This window comes from Myxine glutinosa, chromosome 3, assembly GCF_964187855.1.
Source record: "Myxine glutinosa chromosome 3, kmMyxGlut1.1, whole genome shotgun sequence".
NCBI classification, from domain to species: Eukaryota; Metazoa; Chordata; class Myxini; order Myxiniformes; family Myxinidae; genus Myxine; species Myxine glutinosa.
In genome coordinates this window covers 81,511,441-81,536,440 of record NC_136263.1, presented here as the reverse complement: position 1 = coordinate 81,536,440, position 25,000 = coordinate 81,511,441, and the positions used below count along the sequence as shown (strand labels likewise).

At 46.4% G+C, this 25,000-nt stretch overlaps 1 protein-coding gene across 2 annotated transcripts in view; it reads right to left on the bottom strand.

The window, feature by feature from the left end:
- The window catches only part of LOC137423414 (ras-related protein Rab-37), a 42,178-nt gene that overhangs the window by 13,175 nt on the left and 4,003 nt on the right, over window positions 1-25,000 (bottom strand). Inside the window, exons 1-3 of one of the 2 annotated variants that reach the window (XM_068110556.2) lie at window positions 20,870-21,108; window positions 1,716-1,826; window positions 893-934 (exon numbers count right to left, since the gene is read on the bottom strand). In XM_068110556.2, coding sequence (XP_067966657.2) covers window positions 893-934; window positions 1,716-1,823 — 150 coding nt within the window. In that variant the 5' untranslated portion in view covers window positions 1,824-1,826; window positions 20,870-21,108. Of the gene's footprint in view, window positions 1-892; window positions 935-1,715; window positions 1,827-20,869; window positions 21,109-25,000 lie in introns of those variants that run through there. The other variant, XM_068110555.2, reaches the window with a different exon arrangement.

Here is a 25,000-nt window from a genome sequence, read left to right as displayed (position 1 = left end):
TCAGTGTGTGGGCGATTTTCACAACCAGAAAGTGTTCCATGATATTTGGTAAAATAGTGAACATCTCCATCTTCTTACATATGATGTTGCGACGGCAACAGTTGCAAGTTAATTTTCAGGTAAGATAGCCAATAGCATCAGGAGATGCCAAATTTCAGAGCCAAAAGTTGCCAGTTGCCAATGTACAAAAAAGCCACTCAGATAACGTTTCCAGCCAAAATCAAGACTCTGCTCACCTTCATTCCTTCATTCCTCTTTTCTCCCGTCCCTGGAACAAACTCCTTCACTCTCTTCAATCCCACTCCTCCCTCCAGGTCTTTAAAACAGCTGTTCACCACCATCTTAGCTCTTTCACGAGCCTCGATTCAGTATACAAAAAAAAAAAAATAATAATTCTTGTCTTCCCCCATCCAAAACCTTGATCTCTTCTACCCCCGTTAATTCACCCCAGATCCACTTTTTTTTGAAATACCAACTTCTTTCCTGGAAGTTCTAGCAGTGTCCATGTGTTTTATACCTCTCCCACACCCCCCCCCGCTCCCCCGCCTTCCAAAGCCTCCTCCCCCCAAGCCCTCTCCCTCCCACAGATCTCCCGTTGTCCCTGTTCTCTGCTGTTGTATTTGTGTGCTTCCCTCTCTCTCCCCATCTTGTCTCTTTATTGTATGTTTTGTGTGTCCGTTTGTTGGGTTTTTTTGTGATTGATGTTAGCTCTTACACGAGCCTCGATCTTGTACACAAAAAAAATAAAAGAATTTTTTTTTTGATGCGGCATACGTCATCTGTGAACACCCTGATAGGGCAATCACGCAGGATGAAAGGAAGTGCTTACCATAGACATTGCAAAGGTAGATTCTCTTTTTTAATGGTAAAGTTACACATTCCATAAACGTACCTGTAGCCTCACTTTTGTGTCATCCACCAGCACAATTTTATTCTGCAATGTAAGAATGCGGACACAATGCACACTGTTAGAAATGCATCCAGCAATGCAACAACACCACAATGACTTGTAGTAGAAACTATAATGGAGCTTAAATTGTGCTTGAGGTTAGAAGAGCTCATTGCCCACAGCAAATGTGCTGGAGCTGATGATACAGGGCAGCAACCGTTTTCACCAAACAGATTCCTACATGAATGCTCATGAATATTCCATGAGTGGCAATGATGTTTTGGAAAGCAAAGGAATGTGCAACATTGGCTCAGAAAAGGGTTTATTGTAGTACAAATTATTCGTTGTTCGTAAGCAGCACAAAGCTGTGGGGTAGCATCATTGGCTGAGGGCGCAGATGTGTCACTAATGTAATTCCTTCTCCTGGTTGGGGTAGGAATTTGGAATTTGGCCATGGTGCCGGCAAAAGCTCTCCTACTCCCCACGAAGGACACCATGGGATTGTTTTACATCCACAAACGAATGCTGGCAGGTGGGACCCCCGTTTAAAGTCCATCCGAGGGGCGGCACACACATTGATGAATCAACCTGTGAAACACCAGGATGAGAGTTTATAGCCGAGTCGGGATTTAAACCCAGGCTGGAGGTGAGTGTGTGCACCTCAAGGCCATCCTGTCAGCCCATCTTGTAGCAACAATCACAAATACAGGCCAATAGTCACATATGGAATTGCAAAATATTACATCAACACCAGACTTTGACAGCACAGATTTAGAGTTTAAATGTAGGGGGAGAGGGGCAAAGACAATGATTACCAGGACAGGACCTTAAAGTCAATGCCGACTGTAGCAATGTAGTTGCCCGCAAGGAAAGCGCCATCCTTGAATCTCATGAGGAAGCAGGTTTTGCCCACGCCAGAGTCCCCAATGAGCATCACCTGCATGGTCGAAGGTAAACAACAATGCCCTGTGGTCTGCGAATAAAAGACTCAAAACTGAAAAGGAGGTCATGTGACCTCGGGTCAACATACTGCAGGAACATGCTCCAATTCCCAAATCAAATCGCTACCATAATTTCCCATTGCCAAACACAATCACCATCTTGCTTTTGAATAGAACAACAACAGGATGAGACAAAAGAATACATTCCTTACTGTTACTGGAAGAAGATGGTTGAAAAAATAAATCTGGAACTCAGATTTGTTGCTTGAGACTATTTTTTATTGGAGGGCAAGGCATAAAATGGAGCTGGGTGGGGGGAGAAGTAAAAAGGAATTGTAGGAGGAAGTATAATTGAGCAAAGTAAGAAAAGGCAAGAGATGTCAGCAATCCTCGTGCTCACAAATCCTGCTCTGATACTTTCACTTCTGTCTTTTTATTTTCTTTATCTCAAGTGGAAAATGTTTAAAATGTACGATTTGGAAACTCCACATGTTGCTATCTTGAAATGTCATGGTTTACCGACCCAAGACTTGCTCACTATTTTTTCTCCATAATTTTGGTGAAGATGGAGGTATTTTGGTGAAATTCGGTTTTTTTAACCTAATAAACAACACCTGCCCGCATTTAAAAAGTTTTAAAACGTGCTCTCCATTACCTCCGCCACCAAAGGTGGATGGAGGATATGTTTTCACCCCTGTCTGTCTGTCTGTCTGTTTGTTTGTCTGTTTGTGAACGAAATATCTCAAAAAGTTGTGGACAGATTCGGACGAAATTTGGTGGAGATGTAGCGTGTGTGACAACGACTAAGTGATTAGATTTTGGTGAATATCCGGAATCGGATCTGGCTAGTAGAATTTTTAAAGTGATTCTTCAGCATTGGGAGATAGGGCCAAAACCGATACATAGCAGGATATCTTAAAAAGTTATGGATGGATTTGGACGAAACTTGTTGGACCGGTTCGGTGTCTGACAAGGAAGAATCGATTCAATTTTGGTGAAGATCCGGATCCGGATCCAACTAGTAGAATTTTTTAAGTGATTCTTTACTATTGAGTGATATAGCCAACCAGGCGGAGGTATGCTCTTTACTGAGTGCCGCTCTAGTTCACATTGTATTGAGATGCAGATATGCAATGTGCCAGCAAGTTTTATTTCAGTACTCACTCCATGGTTTCGAAGAATGCACAAAGTCAGTCTACATTGTGTTAATGGAAAATAATAGTAACTAGCAACGATACCCGCCCTGCGGGTGGGGCATCAATTGGGAGCCCCAAATGAAAAGGCTAAATATCAGAAATTGAAGGCTGTTTTCCTTTTAAACGATTCATATAAGCATCCATTAAATCTCGATCGGTGCAGCCGTTTGTGCGGCACCCAGGAAAATAACGTCATGCGGGAGCAAGTATCAGCAGGATGTGGCAGTGTGGGAGTCCATGTTTCTGATCCCCCTTCATACCGAAGTAGCCCACCACTTCTCCAAGCATTCCGCTCTTCAGATCCGCCATGACAGATTTAAGCTTGATACTGAAGATGCGTGCAGTTAGTCCTCCCGATGTACTCCTGATATGTGTTTCCTTCATTGTAAAAACTACCAAATCAACAGTTAAAATGATTTTGAGCCGATAGGTGTTACGGCCTTGGCAAGATCGATGGAGACAGTGATCTATTAGCGTATGCACCGCCCAAATACAGTCACGTGAAAAAGTAAGTACACCCCATGTAAATTTTGACTTTTTCAACATATTTCAACATACAGCTATTTGATCTTCATTTCAACAATATTGACAGATAAAGGTGATATTGTGGCGGACACATGGGGCAATAATTCCGCACACCAGAAGGTGGCGCGAGCGCCCAGGCGGGGACCGATGGCACATGCCCCGCGCAACAGCGCTCCGCCATTCAGGAGACCGCCCGGAGGTTCGCCCCAGTGCCAATGGCACACCACGGTTGCCCGCCTTCCCACGTCGCCCCGGAGCTTCGCACGGCAAAGTACGTGTTCATCCGGCATGACGCCCACCGGGCACCGCTACGGCCCCCGTACGATGGGCCCTTCCGCGTGCTGGAGACCGGTGACAAGTTTTTCACGGTCGACATCGGCGGTGCCCCGGATGGCATTTCCGTGGACCGCCTCAAGCCGGCCCACCTCGATCCGGACTACTCCCCGCCGGCAGCGCTGCCTCCACATCGAGTCCGCCCCCCGGCAGTCGGACCCCCGGCACCCCCGCCAGCAGCTCAGCCTCCGCGTCGAGGCCGCCCCCCGGCGGTCGGACCCCCGGCACCCCTCAGCCCCACCCGCCCACTGCCCCCCAGCCCTGCACCCATCACCAGGGGGCGTTTCGGCCGGGTCATCTGGCTTCCCCGCAAACTCACCCTTCAGGTGCGCGGGAATTCTGGGGGGGCGCGTGTGGCGGACACATGGGGCAATAATTCCACGCACCAGAAGGTGGCGCGAGCGCCCAGGTGGGGACCGATGGCACATGCCCCACCCTTCGACCGAGCGGCCACGCCCGAGGACTAGGCGTGGCCTCGGCACATATATGCGGGCTCTAAGCTCGAGCCCGCTCAGTGCTGCAGTTCGAGCTTTGACAATAAAGACTCTTTTGGTTTTAACAAACGCGTTGCGGCCTACCTCTTTGGCAAGCAAGTTGTGTGCGCAGCACCACACTTCAATATAATATAACAAATATCATGAAACATTTACATTTTGTAGTCCATTGTATAATTTAAATAAACATAAATGCAAATTTCGGCTGTGGAAAAAGTAAGTACACCCTTGGCTCTAATAGGTGGTATTGCCCCCTTTGGCAGAAACAACCTCAAGTAGGCGTTTCTCATAACTGTCTACCAGTCTCTGGCATCGACTGGGAGAAATTTTTGCCCACTCCTCCATGCAGAATTATTTCAGCTGTGCGATGTTTGAGGGGTTTCTTGCATGCACAGCTCGTTTCAAATCCCCCCACAACATCTCGATAGAATTTAGATCCGGGCTTTGACTTGGCCATTCCAGAACCCTCCATTTCTTTCTTTTCAGACATTCCTTGGTGGGTTTACTGGTATTTTTAGGGTCATTGTCATGTTACAAGGTCCACCTTCGGTTGAGCTTCAACTTTCCAACAGATGGCCTCACATTATCCTCAAGCACCCTCTGGTACAATGAAGAATTCATAGTGGATTATATGATGGTGAGCTGCCCAGGCCCTGATGCAGCAAAGCTGCCCCAAACCATAATATTTCCACCACCATGCTTTACAGTTGGTATCAGGTTCTTGTGGTCAAATGCTGTCTTTGGTTTTCGCCAAACATGTCTTCTGGTACTGTGGCCAAATAGCTCTACCTTTGACTCATCTGTCCAGAGCACATTGTTCCAGAAGTGCTGGTCTTTGCCTCGGTGTTCATTGGCAAACTTTGGTCTTGCCCTGATGTTCTTTCTGGACAGCAAAGGTTTCCTCCTGGCACACCTCCCATGTAGATAAAATTTCTGCAGCCTCTTTCTAATGGTAGACTCGTGCACTTTGACCTCAACAGTGGCAAGAGCTACATGTAGGTCCTGTGATGACATTCTGGGGTTCTTTGAGACTTCTTTCAGCATCTTGAGGTCTGCTTCCGGGATGGACTTCCTGGGGCGGCCTGGCCTGAACAAGTTGGCAGTTGTTTGGAATCTTCTCTACTTGTAGATGATCTTCCGGACAGTTGAATGATTGATTTCAAATTGTTTGGAGATCTTTGTAAACCCTTCCCAGACTCGTAGGCATCTATAACCTTCTTTCTGAAGGCCTCAGAGAGCTCTTTTGATCTAGGCATGGTGACGCCGCACACTTCAACAACAAAGAGCAAACCAAACTAAATGCCTGAGGTTTAAATAAGACAGGTTCCTCCAAGATCCTCTCCAACGATGTTCTAATCATTTGCACCTGAGCTGGTGCACCCGATATTAATTTTAGGTATTTGAAGTCGTGATAAATGTAGGGGTGTACTTACTTTTTCCACATGCGAAATTTGCATTTATGGTTATTGAAATTACTAGGGCATGCCCGTACTATATATAAGCTAGGACGTGCCCGTACGTGGGTGCCCGTTCCTTGCCAAAAAAAAAAAAAAAAAAAAATTTGTGTAGGGGTGTGTGTGTGTAAACATCCTAGGGCGTGCCCGTACGTGGGTGCAAAAAAACATGCGTGCAAACAACAACAAAAAAAAACTTTGAAACCACGTGGCAGTAACGACCACAGAACCCCCCCCCCCTCTATTTACATGAATGGTTTGGTCCATTCGCAACGACCACAGAACCCCCCCCCTCTATTTACATGCAATGGTTTGGTCCATTCGCAACGCCAAAGCGAACGGCGAACGGCTAAATCGCCATAGCTCGGTAAGTACTTGTCCGATTAATTTCAAACCTTGAAAAGGCACATCCTCGGGTCCCCAGCAATATACCTGGCAAGTTTAAAGTATATCGGACCCGTGGTTGTCGAGAAACAGCGGTCACAGACAAACAAACGTACAAACGTACAAACAGAGATTACTGGAATTATAGATAGATACAATGGACTACAAAATGTAAATGTTTCATGATATTTGTTATGTTATATCACCTTTATCTGTCAATATTGTTGAAATGAAGATCAAATAGCTGTATGTTGAAATATGTTGAAAAAGTCAAAACTTTACATGGGGTGTACTTACTTTTCCACGTGACTGTATATATATATATATATATATTGATTACCTGTGGTAAATTCAATTGATTGGACTTGATTTGGAAAGGCACACACCTGTCTATATAAAGTCTCACAGCTAACAATGCATATCAGAGCGTTCGTGAACTTTACATGGGGTGTACTTACTTTTTCACGTGACTGTAGTGATGTGGAATTCTCTCATGTGGAGATTAAATGTCGTTTGAACTTTGGCCGAGGTCATTATTTACTTTTAATGATGTTTATATATGAATGATGTTTAATGATGTTTATATTGGTTTTGGGTCGTCCTTTCCGCATATCTCGTGGGATTGTAAGTTGGAGAGATGGCCGTGATGGCGGCGAGGGGGCGAGGGGGATGGAATTCTCTCAAGCAGGGATTCAACCCATGTGATTATAAAAGGTCTTTGTCCGGGGTCACCGAGTTCGACCGGTGCAGCTGTGCAGTGATCGGTGCAGCCGTTTGTGCGGCACCCGGGAAAACAACATCGTCACAATGAGAACAATGAACGTTATGCGAACGCGAATGTTATGCGGGCGTCCAAACCTGAGAATGCTGGAGACTAAAGCTGAAATTGGGAAAACTAAATAGCCTATTTTACTCCTGGAGATCCCAGGATTATCCACCCAAAATATCGTTGAGATCGGTTCAGCAGTTTTTACGGTACCTTCGAACAGACAGACAGACAGACGGACGGACATTTTGGTGAATTATAGTAAGATAAAGCTACCAATCAATTTGTACAATTTTGCCGCACCGATAACTCCAGAAAGACCCCAACTCCAAAGTCCCAGAGTTTCATTATAAAACAAATCCTTGTGCTGCAAATGAAAGATCTTGTATACAAAATATCTTGATCTTGATCTTGTATACAATCTTGCAAATGAAAGACCTTGTCTTTTCTAGCTCTTACACGAGCCTCGATCTTGTATACAAAAAAAAAGAAAAAAGAAAAAGAAGAAGTTTGTGAGTTTCTTTTCTGCTGTTACTTTATAGTTTCATCATTCTTCCTTTTTTTCCCTCCTGTTATTCTTCTTTCACCATTTGATCCCTTCGTTTTATTAAATTTTATTTATTGTTGATATATTTTTCATATTCTTGTGTTGTTTCGGGAAAATTTATTAGTGGTGGTGGCGGTTCATATGCAGTCTATGGCTGCTGGCTGCATCATTTTCTCGTGCCGCTGATGCAATGCCCCCCATTACCAGGTAACCATTTTGCCGACCTCAGAAGGATGACAAGCTGAGTCAACCCACCTGGTGTCATTTAACGTCTCGACAGGGGCTTCTACTCAAAACCCGAAGATCTCAAGCCAGCCATCTTAACCGTTAAGCCAACACCAGGCTATTTATTGTTGTTCTTTAATTATTTAACTCCAATCTACACTACAATACTCTCCTCCTGTCTGTCTGTCCGTCTGTCCATCCAATCAGGGTGGGGCTTCAAAATCAAATCACCACCATTTTGTTTGCTCCGCATAGCTCAGAGGCCTCAAAAGTTTATTTTATAAGGCTTATGCTTTGACTCTTTCATGGCTTTATCTAAACTCTAATTTGATATCCGATTTCATTTTTCATAGTTGTTAAGATAGTTTTAGACACGGTTGCAAAGAATGGGAAGAAAATTGGACTAAAGATAGGGTTTTTAGACAAAAATGCATTTTAAGTGAAATTAAGGCCTGTAACATAAAGTCCATTCAGAATCCCTCACAGCTTTATCTCGACTCTAATTCACCATCTGATTTCATTTTTCATGGTCGTTAAGTTGGTTTAAGACTCAGTTGAAGCAAAAGGTAGGAAAATCAGATAAATATTGTCGTTTTATTGGCAAAAATGCATTCTAATATCCATTTTGAATGTACCTTGTCGGACATGCTGCAAGAACGGGGAAAGAGGGGGGGGTGGATGATGGGGTGGGGAGGAGGAGCAGGAGGAGAGGATGGAGGAGGGGAGAGGAAGGGGGAAAGGAGAAAGGGGGAGAGGAGTGATGGGAGAGAGAGAGGGTGAGGGGGGCTTGTTGGGGGGGGACGGGACAGGGAGGAAGGGAAGGAGAGCGTGGATGGAGAGGAGAGGAGGGAAGATGAGGGAGAGTAGGGTTCCCTGCTAGGGAATTAGTAATTTATTATTACTTTGTAAACGTACAGCGACTGAAAACTGAAGTTAGGGATTGAGCAGTGATGTGCAGTATTTATATTTTTTCATATTCCCAGGGTATATATAAAGAGTTTATTTAAGGTGAGTTAACTCTTTTTCAACTATATAATTAAACAATACTTCAAAAAAAATTGTACATAATAAATTGTATATGTCGACCAACTATGGAATACAATATTTATTAATAACGTTTTGTTTTAGTCAATTTTAAAATGTAAAGGGAATTGTATTCAATGCTTTCAAGTTTAGAAATGAACAACAGAAGTAAGTCAGTCAAGGTGGGTTCTCCCCCCATTCCCTCTCAAGTCAATCAAGTCAATCCTCTTACAGTAAGTCATGGTAGAAGTGTCATTCTCCCCCCCTCTCTCCCTTCTCCCCTGCCCCTCCTTCTTCTCCTCCTCCTCCTCCCCGTCCTTCTCCTCCTCCTCCCCTCCCCTGTGTGAGAACCTCACCCCTGTGCTGTGTGCGTGATGAGAGGGGTGTTGGGGGAGATTTGAGGTCTTGAAGTCATATTTTACATTACGTGTAATTACACATTACTAACTGTATTTCCCATGTGCATGGCATGTATTCACATGTTATGTGAAGTAAACAAATTGTGTAGATTATATCATTTCTGGATCTGATTATTTGGCATAACCCATTTTGTAAAACTTTGTGCAGCATCTAACTCAAGATGTCCAAATGTCATAGATGTCTATGCCCGTGGGTTCCCATGGGTGCCACATTATTATAAATATATTGTTACAGACACGACTTTGATGTTAAGGTGGGCCGAGCGGAATGGCCGCCGTGTCCGCACAAATTACCCGATTGTACTCGAACGTCGACGAAGCCGCGCTACGCTGGCTCAATAGGAAAGAGAAGACACCCGGCTGGGTTATAATGACACAATACGACACCAGGGGTTCAGTTCTCAAGACCTCCGGAGGAGGTTATATTCGTGCGGAAGGTCAGATTACAGGGACGAGAGGTACATCATAGGAAGACAGGCACTTAGACACAACCTTATATTATTCCCGACAGACCACAGAGAAACAGGACAAAAACTGACTCACACGGGGATTGATGACAAGGAAAGCGGGTATTCGATGGCCAGCACAAGGTGCACCTTGTGCTCAGGGACAGGATGGCGCGGCCCAACAGATGCAGGAGGTCTCTCAGCGCTCGAGGTGGCGTCTTGTCGTCTCAAGCTGGGGGCGCATCTCTCCTCACGTCCGGCAAGCGGCTGCGTATATCCGGCGGGGAGTGACACGCCCTCGGCTCGTTAGCTCCGCCTCGTGGAATCGGCACGTTGCTTCTCATTGGGTGCGTGCGGGGGGGGTTACTGGCTCCGCCCCTGACGAGGAGCTGACAGCCAGCCCCTTCGGGGTAACCCCGTGGAGCGCATGGTCTGGAGCTAATCGAGCCGGTGTGAGGACGCATCCTCCCCCGCTCCGCCGCCATCTCTTCTGTTGTTGTTGTAATTGTTGTTGTAGTTGTTGTTATTGTTGTTGTAGCTGTAGTTGTTGTTGTTGTTGTTGTTTGGGGAAGAAGATGGGAGGAGGTATGGGAAGGTCCTAAACTCACTACTGGTGCCATATAATCACATTCTGGTGCAACGAAGAGTCATAATTAATGGAAACGAGGCCTTAACTGACATAGATTAAGAATAACTAGGAAGATGTCCGAAAGTTGTCTACGTGTGGTGCGGTGGACCTGGGCACGACATTTAATGGGGGAATAAGGGGAAGGTCGGCTCTACTGATTGTTATTTACATGCAATGGGACTAGGGAATGGGGGATTGGGGAAAGTTGGGGAGTATTGGAGAAAATAGGGGAATATTTACAAGCGGATATGGAGGCCAAATTCCATATTCGCAACATTGCACCCTTCTCTACCCTCGGGGCGTCCCGACCCGATAAATTTTTACCTACTTTAGTGTGGCACGCAATGTAGTTCCCTCTACTATTAACTCTACCCTGAGTGCGACAGTTTTACAGATATTCACAAATGAGTAAATATGTCCCCCTGCGACGTTGCACCCTTCTCCTCACAGAAACACACCCACAGGATAACCGAATCCGGAAAGAATTCTCAAACTACACATACAGCTGGTAGGGAGCATTATTTACACGACTACGCTGCTATTTACACTACGATCCAGGACCTGTTTTTGGAGGGACACATGCAGATGTTATGCATAGAGAGAGCGCGCTTGCCAGCATCGATACACCAACCCACGAGTGCTCTGTGGCCGACGGCCTTTAATAACGTGCAGAGCACCCTTTCCCAGCATCAAAAGCACCACCCCACCACCAATCGGTGCAGTCACCATTGTTCATTGGAATAAAAATAAATTCGACAACCCCTAACCCTGCAGGTGTCTCTTGCTCTTCTTGTGGTGCACTTGGTGTTAATTAACAGTGGTTCACCTTTATGGCATAGGTGCCACGTTGACCCATAGGTCCTTCCACGGGTGGTGCTTGGCCGCAAAAGAGCTGCGGTCCATTGTGGGTGGCCACAAACATTGCGGTCCATATGGTGTATCGATCCAGGCAGCCAACAGCGAAAGTGCAGGCCCACAACTGCGTAGCCAGCACCTCTCTCTCCTCTCTCTCCACCCCAAAGCCAGATCCTCGGAGGTGGGAGACAAAAGAAGAAACAAGTGAGTAAGGTGGTAAGGGCGCAAAAGTGCACGCAATACAAGATGATGCACACTGGGGGCACATGGGAACCAGGTGAGACAGGTACGTTCCTATCGTACGCCCCCCCCCACCAGGTAACCTACATGGCCCCTCCCTTACCCCTTACTGTATCCACAAAACACAACACTACCCCTAAACATCTACTTTACAAATCGACAAACATCCCTACTGTCTTCCCCGTTCCTCCCATAAACCAAATTCGTCTTCTCTCCCTCCTAACCAATCAAATTTGCCATTTTCAACTCTCATCAAAATTTGCCATTTTCAACTCAACATCAAAATTTGCCATTACCAATTCATCATCAGTCCCTCCTAGGGAGGGAGAGATGGAATCACCCCAATGTCTCATCCACGTCGTGATGCGTCTCACAAATCCACAGCAATTTCATTTCCTGCACAAAACAAAGAAAACACAGGTGTGGAGTCATCATCATCACCACAGGCAAGTGGCTGCGTATGGTGCGACAGGTTCATCAATCCTAACTATCTCCTAAATGACTTTAACAACTTTACACTACCCGGGGTCTTTCTCCGGCCAAACCATTGGCCCTCTTACGCTATGGGTTCTAAAAACCAATTCCCATTGGCCAAACTGTGGTGCTCTTCAATTTGGGGTCTCACTCCCCCGATTCATCTCCCGGTGCCCTCGTACAATTTCTGGGCTGCGACGTGTACCTCTCCCAGTGGGTCTACCCACCTGCACACCTCCACCACTGCAGTTGCCTCCGAGCTTACCTGCTCCTTACCCTAACCTAACTACCAGGGGAAGGCCCTCTGGCTCTCTCCCCACTCCGTGCCCTCTCTGGCACTGGGCTGCCCGATCCACACCCGGGATCCTCAGGCACCCACTCACAACTACCGGCTCCCAGAGCCCACCTGCGGCCTCACCTGGCCGACATCCTCACAGTGGTGGAGTGCCCAACCAACTACACACACTAACAGGCTACACGCCCAGCCATTTCCACAACACTAATGCACCCATTCACAACACCATTCTGCAACCGCACCACAAATGCCAATATCCAACCACAATTTACCTGCACCCTCTACCTAACACTTACACTACCCGCCCCGGGTGCTCGTGAAAGGGGTCCACTCTTCCCCCATCCACACCTTCGCACCATGCACACCACTCCGTACCACTTACTCCAACTCTCTCCACACACCTGTACCTGCACACCTGTGCTCTCACACCTGGTGCCACCTGCACCCTTCTCTCCCCAAGCGCATTCGCGCTGATCCACACACTCACTACTCATACACTGCTCCACACACCTGTCCAGTTGCACACCTGTGCAATCACACTTGTTCAATCCTCACACACACAGCATCATCTCAGCTAACTACTCCCTTCTGAAACTCGCGCTTCCCAGTCGTCCCTTTAAACTATTGCGCTCCCACGTCATTATCATCCACACTAATCTACCTGCGTCCCCACTACAGGTATCAGTCACTAACTAACCTTAACGTTACCTAAGGTCATCTTCTCTAGATCCCTACACACCATATCCTAACCCTCCCGGGCTAGTTTTCACTGCCATACACCCCATAAGCTATTGCTCCTTTGCCCCCCCATGGGAAGGATGGTGGATTTGCCATCCCACCACATCGGGGGTCTCTCACTACCGATTTCGCACATCAAATTTCAACAAATTAAAAATTTGCCAATCATCTGCCAATCACTGTACCATTACCAATCATCACTCTGCCAATCCTTTGCCAATCATCAAATTTCGCCTTTTTCTAATTTCGGGGCCAAAACACTAACCTCATCACCCAGTCTACTCACTAATACCTCTCGGTGCGCCAATCCCTGTCCAAAGCCCGGCTTCGTAAAGCCAAGCAATGGATGCTGGTTGTTTTGTGCCTGCGGCTGGATGCGTCCGGCATTCGGGGCAGGGACGGGGGCGTACCCGGGCCGAGATCCCACGCATCACCTCGGCGTGGAGCCATCCAATGTCCCGATCTCGACCTGCCGGCACGTCTCAACAAAACGTGGTCGCCATAACGACCCTTCCTATCGGGCTGCCAGCTCCGCCTAGTGGAGCCTGGACGCGGCCGTTCAAAGCGAGGCCCAGCACGCACCGAGGGCCCGATTCGACTATAAGTCGTTCTAAACTCTATCCCGTCTAACGTCGATGCTTCACCTGGACGCTTACACCCCGCAGCCCGTTCCTTGCTCACACATCCAGCCGTTTCCATGCCCCTCGTACCGTTCCTTACAAACCCAGGTACACCCATTCCACTCACCGCCTTGGTCACACACCTGACCACCGAACACTTTGGCACACACTCGTTGGTAGCACACCTCACCAATACACCTCTTCGCGCCCCCTCCTCGGTCACCTCCTCTGTGACAATCACAGGTGTGCCCTCATTCGCACACCCATCCACGTGCCTCACCACCAACTCCAGCGTGCATTCCCACTCACGCTCTACCATTCCAGGTGTGCATCCTTCCATCCCAGGTGTACATCCTCGCTCACCTGTCACAACCAACTCACGCTCCTTGTCACTCTCACTACTTTCACCTCCACTCGTGACAACGCACTCACCCTTACTCTTGACAGCACACTCTTTCTCCATGCACCTGTCCGTCACACACCTTTCTCGCGCACACTCTCCCGTTACACCCTCTGTAACACTCACCACAGGTGGACACTCTTCCTTACTTCTGACAGCGCACTCTTTCCTCATGCACCTGTCCGTCACACACCTTTCTCGCGCACACTCCTGCGCACACTCTCCCGTCACACCCTCTGTAACACTCACCACACCACGCTTCCATGTGCTCCCTCGCACACGCGCTACGACCGACTCACTCTCGCCAGCACACTCACTCCTTGGCACGCACTTTTTCCTCACACACCCCAGAGTCGGACTTTCTTGCACACCTCCTTTTTCGCACACCAGACCTGTCGCACACTTCACCAACGGCCTCTCACGAACACCCGGGTCCATCTCGACCCCCAAGCTTCTTAAATCCCCTGGCGCATCATACGCACGACCATATTGGTCACCACTTACACCGGGTCCTCTTCCTCTTCGCTTCTCCTCCATCACCTGCGAATCCCTCATCCGGTTAATGAGCACATCACGATCCAAACACAGACTTTGGACCAATTCTTTTATCTCCTCTTTTATCTCTTTGTTATCCCCTCTCCGTCGCTTCTTAATTTCGCTCACCCCTTCTTCCACTTCTTCTAATTTGTGCCTCACCTCTTTTATTCCCCGGTACGTCTCCTCAAGCTCGTCCTCCAAGGCTACCTTGACCGTTTCCATGTGCGTCCTCACCTGCCGGTCCTTCGTCTCCATTACCTCTATCACCTCGTCCAACCTCGTTGTCAGTCCCTCACGTACCATCTGACATTCCCTCTTCGTCGCTACCAAGTCATCTTTTAGTTCTTTCTGTGTCGCCTTTAAACCTCCTAATACCGCAGTGTTCCTTTGAACCTGCTCCACTAACTCCGTCTGTCCCACCGTCAGCTGCTCCACCTCCTGCGTCAGGTCCTCTATGCCCCCTTGTAACTTTACAGTCCCCTTTCTCACCTCCTTTTCCATGTGCTCCTCACAGTGCCTCACCTCCTCGCGCACTCCTCCGACCTCCTCACTCACTCCTCTTCTGATCTCCTCTCCCATCACTTGCATCTCCTGCCCAGATGCCACCCTCATCTGCTCCATTTCCTCCCTGTGAGCATCCAGTTTGGCTTCTACCCCCATTCTGACCCCCTCTATCTGCTGCCCCATTTGGTTAACTTCCCTTTCCGCTTGGTCCCTCATGTCCCTCAATTTGCCTTCCATGGTGTTTTCTAACCCCTCTAACCCTTTTTGCATCCCTTCCATTTGATTCTCTTGAGCGGCCATTCTGTTTTCTACCCCCGTTAACCCCTCCTGTATTTCCCCTAATCTATCGTCTAATTTCCCAAATTTCATGTCTAATCCCTTAAAATTATTGTCTAATCCCTCACTGGTACCCCTCGCTTCGTCCCTCATTACCCCCATTTCGTTTCCCATTACCCCCATTTGGTTTCCCATTACCCCCAATTGGCCCTCCAATCGCTCACTCTGAGCCCTCATTTGCTCACTCTGAGCCCTCATTTCCTCCCTATTCTGGGCCATAAGGGCCTTCATTTGTATGAAAAACAAGTTCAAATCCACCGGTGGCGCTGCCACGGTCGCTGGCGCGGTGATCAGCGAGGCGCCATTTTGCGCGCCCGCTTCTTCGTGCGTGACGGCGCTATTTTGCGAACCTGCCGCCCTCACTGCTTCGCTCTCCTCCTGTCCCTCATTTTGGTCCTGGATCGACCCTGCTTCACTCTCCCCTACCGGACCCCAGCTGTCTTTATCCGCCATAGCGCGACTTGCAAAATTCGAGTTTCGTAAAACAAATACAAATTTCGGCCGCTCCAAATTTTGACCAAAATTTTTTTTTTTTTTCCTCTATTCGTTTTTTTTTTTCAAAATTTGGTCGGGCCTCGAATCTCACTCCCGACACCAATTGTTACAGACACGACTTTGATGTTAAGGTGGGCCGAGCGGAATGGCCGCCGTGTCCGCACAAATTACCCGATTGTACTCGAACGTCGACGAAGCCGCGCTACGCTGGCTCAATAGGAAAGAGAAGACACCCGGCTGGGTTATAATGACACAATACGACACCAGGGGTTCAGTTCTCAAGACCTCCGGAGGAGGTTATATTCGTGCGGAAGGTCAGATTACAGGGACGAGAGGTACATCATAGGAAGACAGGCACTTAGACACAACCTTATATTATTCCCGACAGACCACAGAGAAACAGGACAAAAACTGACTCACACGGGGATTGATGACAAGGAAAGCGGGTATTCGATGGCCAGCACAAGGTGCACCTTGTGCTCAGGGACAGGATGGCGCGGCCCAACAGATGCAGGAGGTCTCTCAGCGCTCGAGGTGGCGTCTTGTCGTCTCAAGCTGGGGGCGCATCTCTCCTCACGTCCGGCAAGCGGCTGCGTATATCCGGCGGGGAGTGACACGCCCTCGGCTCGTTAGCTCCGCCTCGTGGAATCGGCACGTTGCTTCTCATTGGGTGCGTGCGGGGGGGGGTTACTGGCTCCGCCCCTGACGAGGAGCTGACAGCCAGCCCCTTCGGGGTAACCCCGTGGAGCGCATGGTCTGGAGCTAATCGAGCCGGTGTGAGGACGCATCCTCCCCCGCTCCGCCGCCATCTCTTCTGTTGTTGTTGTAATTGTTGTTGTAGTTGTTGTTATTGTTGTTGTAGCTGTAGTTGTTGTTGTTGTTGTTGTTTGGGGAAGAAGATGGGAGGAGGTATGGGAAGGTCCTAAACTCACTACTGGTGCCATATAATCACATTCTGGTGCAACGAAGAGTCATAATTAATGGAAACGAGGCCTTAACTGACATAGATTAAGAATAACTAGGAAGATGTCCGAAAGTTGTCTACGTGTGGTGCGGTGGACCTGGGCACGACATTTAATGGGGGAATAAGGGGAAGGTCGGCTCTACTGATTGTTATTTACATGCAATGGGACTAGGGAATGGGGGATTGGGGAAAGTTGGGGAGTATTGGAGAAAATAGGGGAATATTTACAAGCGGATATGGAGGCCAAATTCCATATTCGCAACAATATTATCCAAATTGCATTTCCTTATAATATGTTTTATGATGGTGTATTCAAAATGTTTTTTATTTATCAAAATGATCAATATTTCTGTTTAATTTTCTTTAATGTAATTCAGGTGAAATTCTACATGGCGTCATACATGAAATTGAATAAATCATTTTGTTATAGTTATTATCCTTCTCCTTAACCCAGCTCTAAATCAGCTTGGAAGACTGTGCCATTGTCACTCCCAGACTCATGAAAGGTGCAAAGACAGATACACCCAACTCCAGGCGAGTAAACCTTCAAATTACAAGGATAGTCATGTGATGGAATGTATCATTGCAGCAGACATCATGTTTATCATCCTCTTCAATGTCCTAATCTCTGATCATCAGTTTGGATTCTGTCCCAGTAACTCAACATTGGTTATCCATCTACTTCTCTCTCACCAATGGTATCTTATAAACATGACATCGGAGTCCCGTCTCTTAACATATCAATGGCCTTCCACACTGTTTGGCCCTGCTCTGCTCACAAAGCTTTCTGCCTGTGGCATAAGATACAAATTTCATTCCTGGCTCGACAACTTCCTTCAGGTATGTAATTATGGTATTTCCTCTAATCCCCTCTCCTCTCCTAGAGGAGGAAGATGTACCCAAGGCAGCATTGGTTGTATTCAGTTTCGTTCCTCAAAAACATTAATGACATCCGGTGCCCACAATAACAAATCCCTCTTTTCCTCTTTGCAGATGATTCTATGAAATTCCACAAGGCTGCCTATCCCAGCAACAAATTCACAGCAGACCTTGAACTTGAAAGAACCAGAATTTGGCCAGAGACATTCGATGCAGGCCAGTCCCATTGTCAGCTCTCAACAAGGGTCATATTACAAACCCAAATACCTATTTACTTGATCAAATGCTGGAGGAGTTCTAAAAGTCCAACAGAGGTCTGGTTCGCACCATCAACAAAGTCGCCTATACTTGGTAGACCAGATAAGTATCAACATTGAATCTTTACTGAGGTATGGCAGAGGATACACAGTCTGAAGGGAGCTTTGGTGGAAAGCTTTTACTGTATATCAAATCTGCCCTCCAAAACCAGCTGCAGACCAGCTATCCTGGAAAATCTTGTCATGTCATGGTCTACGAGGCCTTTGTCTGAACCTCAATACAACACAACTTACCCTTATGGACTAGTGTATCAACTTCGCGTCTTTCTCTCTTGCATGCGGTGGAATCGAAGCTGTCACCATCATTGGCATCTTCCACAAATAATTATGTTGCCCTTTAATTGCAGCCATGTTGGTGGCCTGTTAGGATTGCCTCTGTTGCTGTTACTTATTCAGCCCTTCACCCCTCCCTCACACCACAGTAATTCATACATTCTTCCTGTAACCCTCTGTTCATGTGTCCACAATGTAGGCTTGCTACTCATTTCACTCCTTTCTTTTCCTCCATGAGAGGAAGGCTCATGGAAAAACGAGCAGGGTAGCAGGGCAACAATTGAGCACAACCAGCAAAGGAATAAACAAATAGGAAAGGAAGGAAAAGAGAGAGAGAGGGGTAGAAGAGGGTGGGAAGAAACTCTGAAATCACTAAGTGAGATGGTTGGGTTAGGAAGGGTTAATGGGGGTAATAAAGATCATGGGTAAGGATGGAGGATGGCAGGAGATGACGGTGCACACCTGCTTGCAGCCTTGGAGGGACGAGTGGGAAAGCATGGCCTCTGGAAGGCGGTTCTATAGATTGGAGAAGTGTGGAACAAAGGAGTTTACATTTCATCCCTTGTTATTTTTTCTTTTATTTTTTTCTCTGGAGTACCAGAAGCATTTCATTCCCTTTAACCAACTGCACTTTCCTCCACAATCCATCTTTTTCCTCTCTTGCTAAAATAAGCACATTAGGGTGAGATGGGTAGTGCATAAGAAACACCAAAGTGAGGACAATAAGACAGTGGACACATCGAGACTATCTCACAATTGGGAGAACAAGGGGATGAGTGAATGCAGATGGGCAACTACCTTGAATGTGACTTTGGGAAGACGGTCAGTAGAGGGTGTCTTGTTGAACGTGTGTGAAATAGAGTGCCTTGTGGAGGCTGGGCGTAGGAGAGGCCAGGCAGAGGAGAAGCCAGGCGTAGGAGAGGCTGGCATAGGAGAGGCTGGACATAAGAGAGGCCAAGCGTAGGAGAGGCTGGCAAAGGAGAGGCTGGGCGTAGGAGAGGCCGAACGTAGGAGAGGCCAGGTGCACATGTATATAAAATATAAAGCACACCAACATGCCACTAGTGGGAGAGTGACAGTCCTTGTGAATCTGGCTCTTGTCTTAAGATTCCAATGGTGTGGAAAGCTTGATTTTTTACTGCCTGAAGGGGAGTGTGGTGAGAAGTATAGGAGCATCAGCCCAGAGTAGGGAGGCGTAGTTCATGGAGCTCCGCATAAAAGCCTCGTAATCCATAATGAGGTTAGTACAGCTCAGCAATGCCTTAGCCCTCGTGAGAATACTCAGATGGCGACTGGCCCTTCGTGGTAATTTGATGATAGGTATCTCCCATGTAAGGTTATGGCAGATAGATACTGAAGGAGTTACAGAGATTACAACTCTTCCAGGGGCTGTCCAGAGAGGTGCATTGGATAGGTCGTTATATGGTCTGAGAGGCAGTAGAAACATAGCAAGGCTGGTCTGCCCCTCACCCCACTGCCATCAACGGGTGCTGTGAACGAGCCTAGAGTGGACAACTGTTGCATCGAGAGATGCCTTTTAAAATCCGTATGGAATATTGCATTCCAGCAATCTATGTCGACATCCTTTTGGTGCCAATGATGAAGGAGAGAGAGAGAGACAGAGAGAGACAAAGAGAGACAGAGAGAGAGACAGAGAGAGACAGAGAGACAGAGAGAGAGATCTCACTACCTACAAGGTGTAAAGAGGTTATCAAAACAAGGAAGAAAGGACAAAATAAAGAAACAAAAATGAAATGCACTATTTGAAATATTCTCTTCTTTAATACTAATCAGTGTAATTTTCATCAAATCAGACATCTTTTTCATATCAGTACATGAATTGTCCGTTTGTTGAATTTAGCTCAATATTAATAACTAGTGGGGGCACCCGTGGGATTCCCACAGGCATGGACGTGTGTGACATTTGGACATCTTCATTTAGATGCTGCACATTCCGTTTTACAAAATGGTGACTGGCAATTTATAAGATCCACAAATGATGTTATCCACACAATGTATTTACTTCTGATAACAAGTGAATGCACGTGCTTGCACATGGGAAATGCAGTTTGAAATGTCTCATGACACCTAATGTAAAATGTGACTTCAAGGGCTCAAATCCTCTCTGTCCTCACCCCCATCCCTCCCACATCACGCACACGGCACCGGGGAGTGGATCACCCACAGGGGAGTGGGTCAAACACGGGGGAGTGTGTCACACATGGGGGAGTGTGTCACACAGGGGGAGTGTGTCACACAGGGGGAGTGTGTCACACAGGGGGAGTGTGTCACACACGGGGGAGTGGGTCACACACGGGGGAGTGGGTCACACACGGGGGAGTGTGTCACACACGGGGGAGTGTGTCACACACGGGGGAGTGTGTCACACATGGGGGAGTGTGTCACACATGGGGGAGTGTGTCACACAGGGGGGAGTGTGTCACACAGGGCGAGTGGGTCACACACGGGGCAGTGGGGAGTGGGTCACACATAGGGGAGTGGGTCACACACGGGGGAGAGGATCACGATGTTCATTGGTGGTCTCGTTCTGTTCCCTCATTATTTTATTCATTTTGAAAATGGCAGTTACAAATGACCCTCATGCAACTCATTGAGACAGCGCTGACATAATGAAACAGGAATGACCACCCACATGCCCCACATTACGTAACCTTGAGCTAAAGACAGCTCGGATCCACGCGACACATATGGAGCATATTCTGACGTCGACAGCAACTCGCACCAATAACCTGACAAAACAACGTCCGCAACACGTGACTGCACAGCATCACAAACTACAGTAGCGAACCAGATTCAATGTGTTACAACATGAACACCTCAACCTCATCTGCAGGTTCGGCACCGGCCTTTGGAAAACGAAGCTCCGCCGCTCTCCCAATGTGCCGCGTACCTAATAATTGCAAATTTTCATTGTGACCACGTCTAAAGAATGAAACATTCCGACGATATAAACAATACAAGTCAAATGGAAAAGTCCCTGGGAAAAAAGCTATGGGCGGTGCATAGTCCAGCGAAAACCAAAATTACTCTTTTCGTTACAGCAAACAAAATGACATCTTACTATAATTCACCAAATGTCCATCCGTCTGTCTGTCTGTCTGTTTGAAGGTACCGTAAAAACTGCTGAACCGATCTCAACGATATTTTGGGTGGATAATCCTGGGATCTCTAGGAGTAAAATAGGCTATTTAGTTTTCTCAATTTCAGCTTTAGTCTTCAGCATTCTCAGGTTTGGATTCACGCATAACATTCGCGTTCGCATAACGTTCATTGTTCTCATTGTGACGATGTTGTTTTCCCGGGTGCGCACAAACGGCTGCACTGATCGCTGCACGGCTGCACCGATCGAACTTGGTGACCTCGGACAAAGACCTTTTATAAGGACACAGGTTGAATCCCTGCTTGAGAGAATTCTAACAAATTTCAACTGAAGGAAAGACGTATCGGGAGTACATACGACATAGCGATTGTGAACACGATTAGTTTAATCTCCACATGAAAGAATTCCACATAGCTATTTGGGCGGTGAAATGCTAACAGATCACTGTCTCCATCGATCTTGCCAAAGCCGTAACAGCTATCGGCTCAAAATCCTTTTAACTGTTGATTTGGAAGTTTTTACAATGAAGGAAACACGTATCGGGAGTACATACGACATCGGGAGGACTAACTGCATGCGTCTTCAAAATCAAGCTTAAATCTCTCATGGCGGATCTGAAGAGCGGAATGCTTGGAGAAATGGTGGGATACTTCAGCATGAAGGAGAATCAGAAACGTGTACTCCCACACTGCCACATCCTGCTGATACTTGCTCCTGCATGACATTATTTTCCCGGGTGCTGCACAAACGGCTGCACCGATCGCTGCACGGCTGCACTGATCGAGATTTAACGGATGTTTATATAAATCGTTTAAAATAAAAAAAGCCTTCAATTTCTAATATTTAGCCTTTTCATCTGGGCCTCCCAATTGAAGCCCCGCCCGTAGGGCGGGTACCGTTGCTAGTCTTTTTAATTAAAGATTTCAAATAAACGTATTTAAAGTGTATGTGCACTTCAATTATTTAAGAGCAGGTTGGACAAACATTGGTCCTTCTCTCATCTAAGGTTACCCTGATTTCCCAACAAACATGCACGCCTCACAATAAATTATGTTCAATTTATATCAAGTAGTGGGACATATACAAACCCCATCGATGGAATGAATGCAAGTTTAAACATGATTCCCTTTACTTCTGTATAATAATGATGAATGATGATGATAACTTATAAAATAAGAACGAAGAAATATCTCTTGGCAAATTCCCGTGTGTGTTATTTGGGCGGTGATGCATTAACTTTCATTGAATTTTCTTCCCGTTTTTTGCAACCGAGTCTAAAACCATGTTAGCGACTGTGAAAAATGAAATCAGATGGTGAATTAGAGTCGAGATAAAGCCGTAAGGGAGTCTCAATGGACTTTATGTTACAGGCCTTTGAAAATGCATTTTCATCTATAAACGGTAACTTTCATCGAATTTTCTTCCCGTTTTTTGAAACCGAGTCTAAAACTATGTCAGCCTCAAAGCTTTGCGAGGAAACAAAATGGTGGATATTTGTTTTTGAAGCCACACCCATGGACAGACAAACAGCCTCATAGATTCAAGACAGAATCACCTATAGAGAATATTGTGTCCATTAAGACACGGGGCTTAACACGGATCTTTATGGGACTTGTCAGTCCCATAACAGGTTACACAGATCAAACTACCTGCACATTTTTATTTTAAACACGTGGTCTATGGCTTGTAATGGAGTGTGTGCGCGTGCACACACACACACACACACACACACACACACACACACACACACACACACACACACACACACACACACACACACACACACACACACACACACATACACTACCAGTCAAAAGTTTTAGAACACCTCAATTTTTCCAGTTTTTATTGAAATTTACGCAGTTTAATGTCTCAATGAACTCTGAAATTAAACAAAGAACAAATAAACAATTGCAGATAAAAAAGAAATCATAGAATCATTTTGTTTAACCCTTTGAGTGCGGGATTTTTTTTGATAAAAATACCCCCGGTACGGGATTAATTTGGCATAACGAGAATGCAACCACATACTGACGATCTATTTATAGGTATAGTCGATGACGTGTAGTAACGTCATCCGTACACAAAACTTTTTCGCGCGTTGCGACACTGGACGTCATCCATGCTCAAAGGGTTAACAAAATTTAATCTAAATTTTTGACTCGGCAAAGTAGCCACCTTTTGCAAATATAACCGCCGAACACACTCGTGGCATTCTTTCTATAATGGAAATCAAATATTGCTCGGGAAGTTCTTCCCAACACTGTTGCAGAAGTTCCCACAAATGTGTTGCACTTGTCGGTTGCTTTGCTTTCACCCTTCTGTCCAGTTCATCCAAAACCAGCTCGATGGGGTTTAGGTGTGGAGACTGTGCTGGCCATTCCATGATTTGAAGCCTACCATCTTGTTCTTTTCCTCGAAGGTAGTTGTGACATAGCCTGGAGGTGTGTTTAGGGTCATTATCTTGCTGTAGGATGAACCCCTGACCAACTAGGCGTATACCAGAGGGTATTGCATGGTGCTGCAACATGCTGTGGTAGCCCTTTTGGTTCAGGATTCCAGTCACTCTGTGCAAGTCGCCGACTCTGGATCCAGCCAAAGAGCCCCAGACCATCACCCTTCCTCCTCCATGTTTGACAGTTGGTGTCACACAATGAGGAACAATTCCTTTCGCCGACTCGACGACGTACAAAAACCCTGCTTGATGAACCAAATATTTCAAATTTTGATTCATCGGTCCACAAGACCTTCTTCCAGTCTTCAGTAGTCCACTGGCGATGCTTCATGGCCCAGGCAAGCCTTTTTTTCTTATTTTCCCATCTTAGCAATGGTTTTCTTACTGCCACTCAACCTGTCAAACCTGCAGCTCGAAGTCTTCTCTTCACAGTTGAAACTGAGACTTGCTTACTTCGACCAGTGTTAAGCTGTGCTTGAAGCTGTTGTCCTGTGAGAAGCCTATCACGCAAGCTGTTGACTCTCAGAAACTTGTCTTCTGATTCTGTTGTGGTCTTTGGGTCTGCCAGACCTCTTCCTGTCAGAGTTTCCTCCAGGTTCCAATATACTACTTCCTGGAGTGCAATTTTGTCCAAATAATGCTTCAGAGGGTGTAATAACAGTCTGTTCCAATACTGCTTTTATACAGACAGGGGGTTTGTAATCAAGTAATCAGCAGAGGTTGGGACACCTGTAGGAATTGATTGCATCAACTTTCAAGGCTTAATTTACTTACATTGCTGCAGAACAGCTGTAAGTTGTTAATCCATTACTTGTTCCCTGAAGAAGGCCTTTTTTTTTTTTACAATATAACTGTGCAATTTACATTATTTTCCTGTTTTTGCTAACCTAAATTTTTTTTAACCTCGAGCAGTTTACTGCTTACCATTGTACCATTTCAAGTTATTCACTGGACATTAAACTGCGTAAATTTCAATAAAAATTGGAAAAATTGAGGTGTTCTAAAACTTTTGACCGGTGGTGTGCACAGTGTATATATATATATATATATATATATATATATATATATATATATATATATATATACACACACACGAGCCGAACGTACCCGGCGTTGCTCGGGTTCTTTTTGAATGAATTTACTACTACAATTCGGCTTTTACTTGCGGCCATAGAAGATTGACTACTATAATTCAGCTCAGCTTTTAATTGCAAAATTACCCCAGCC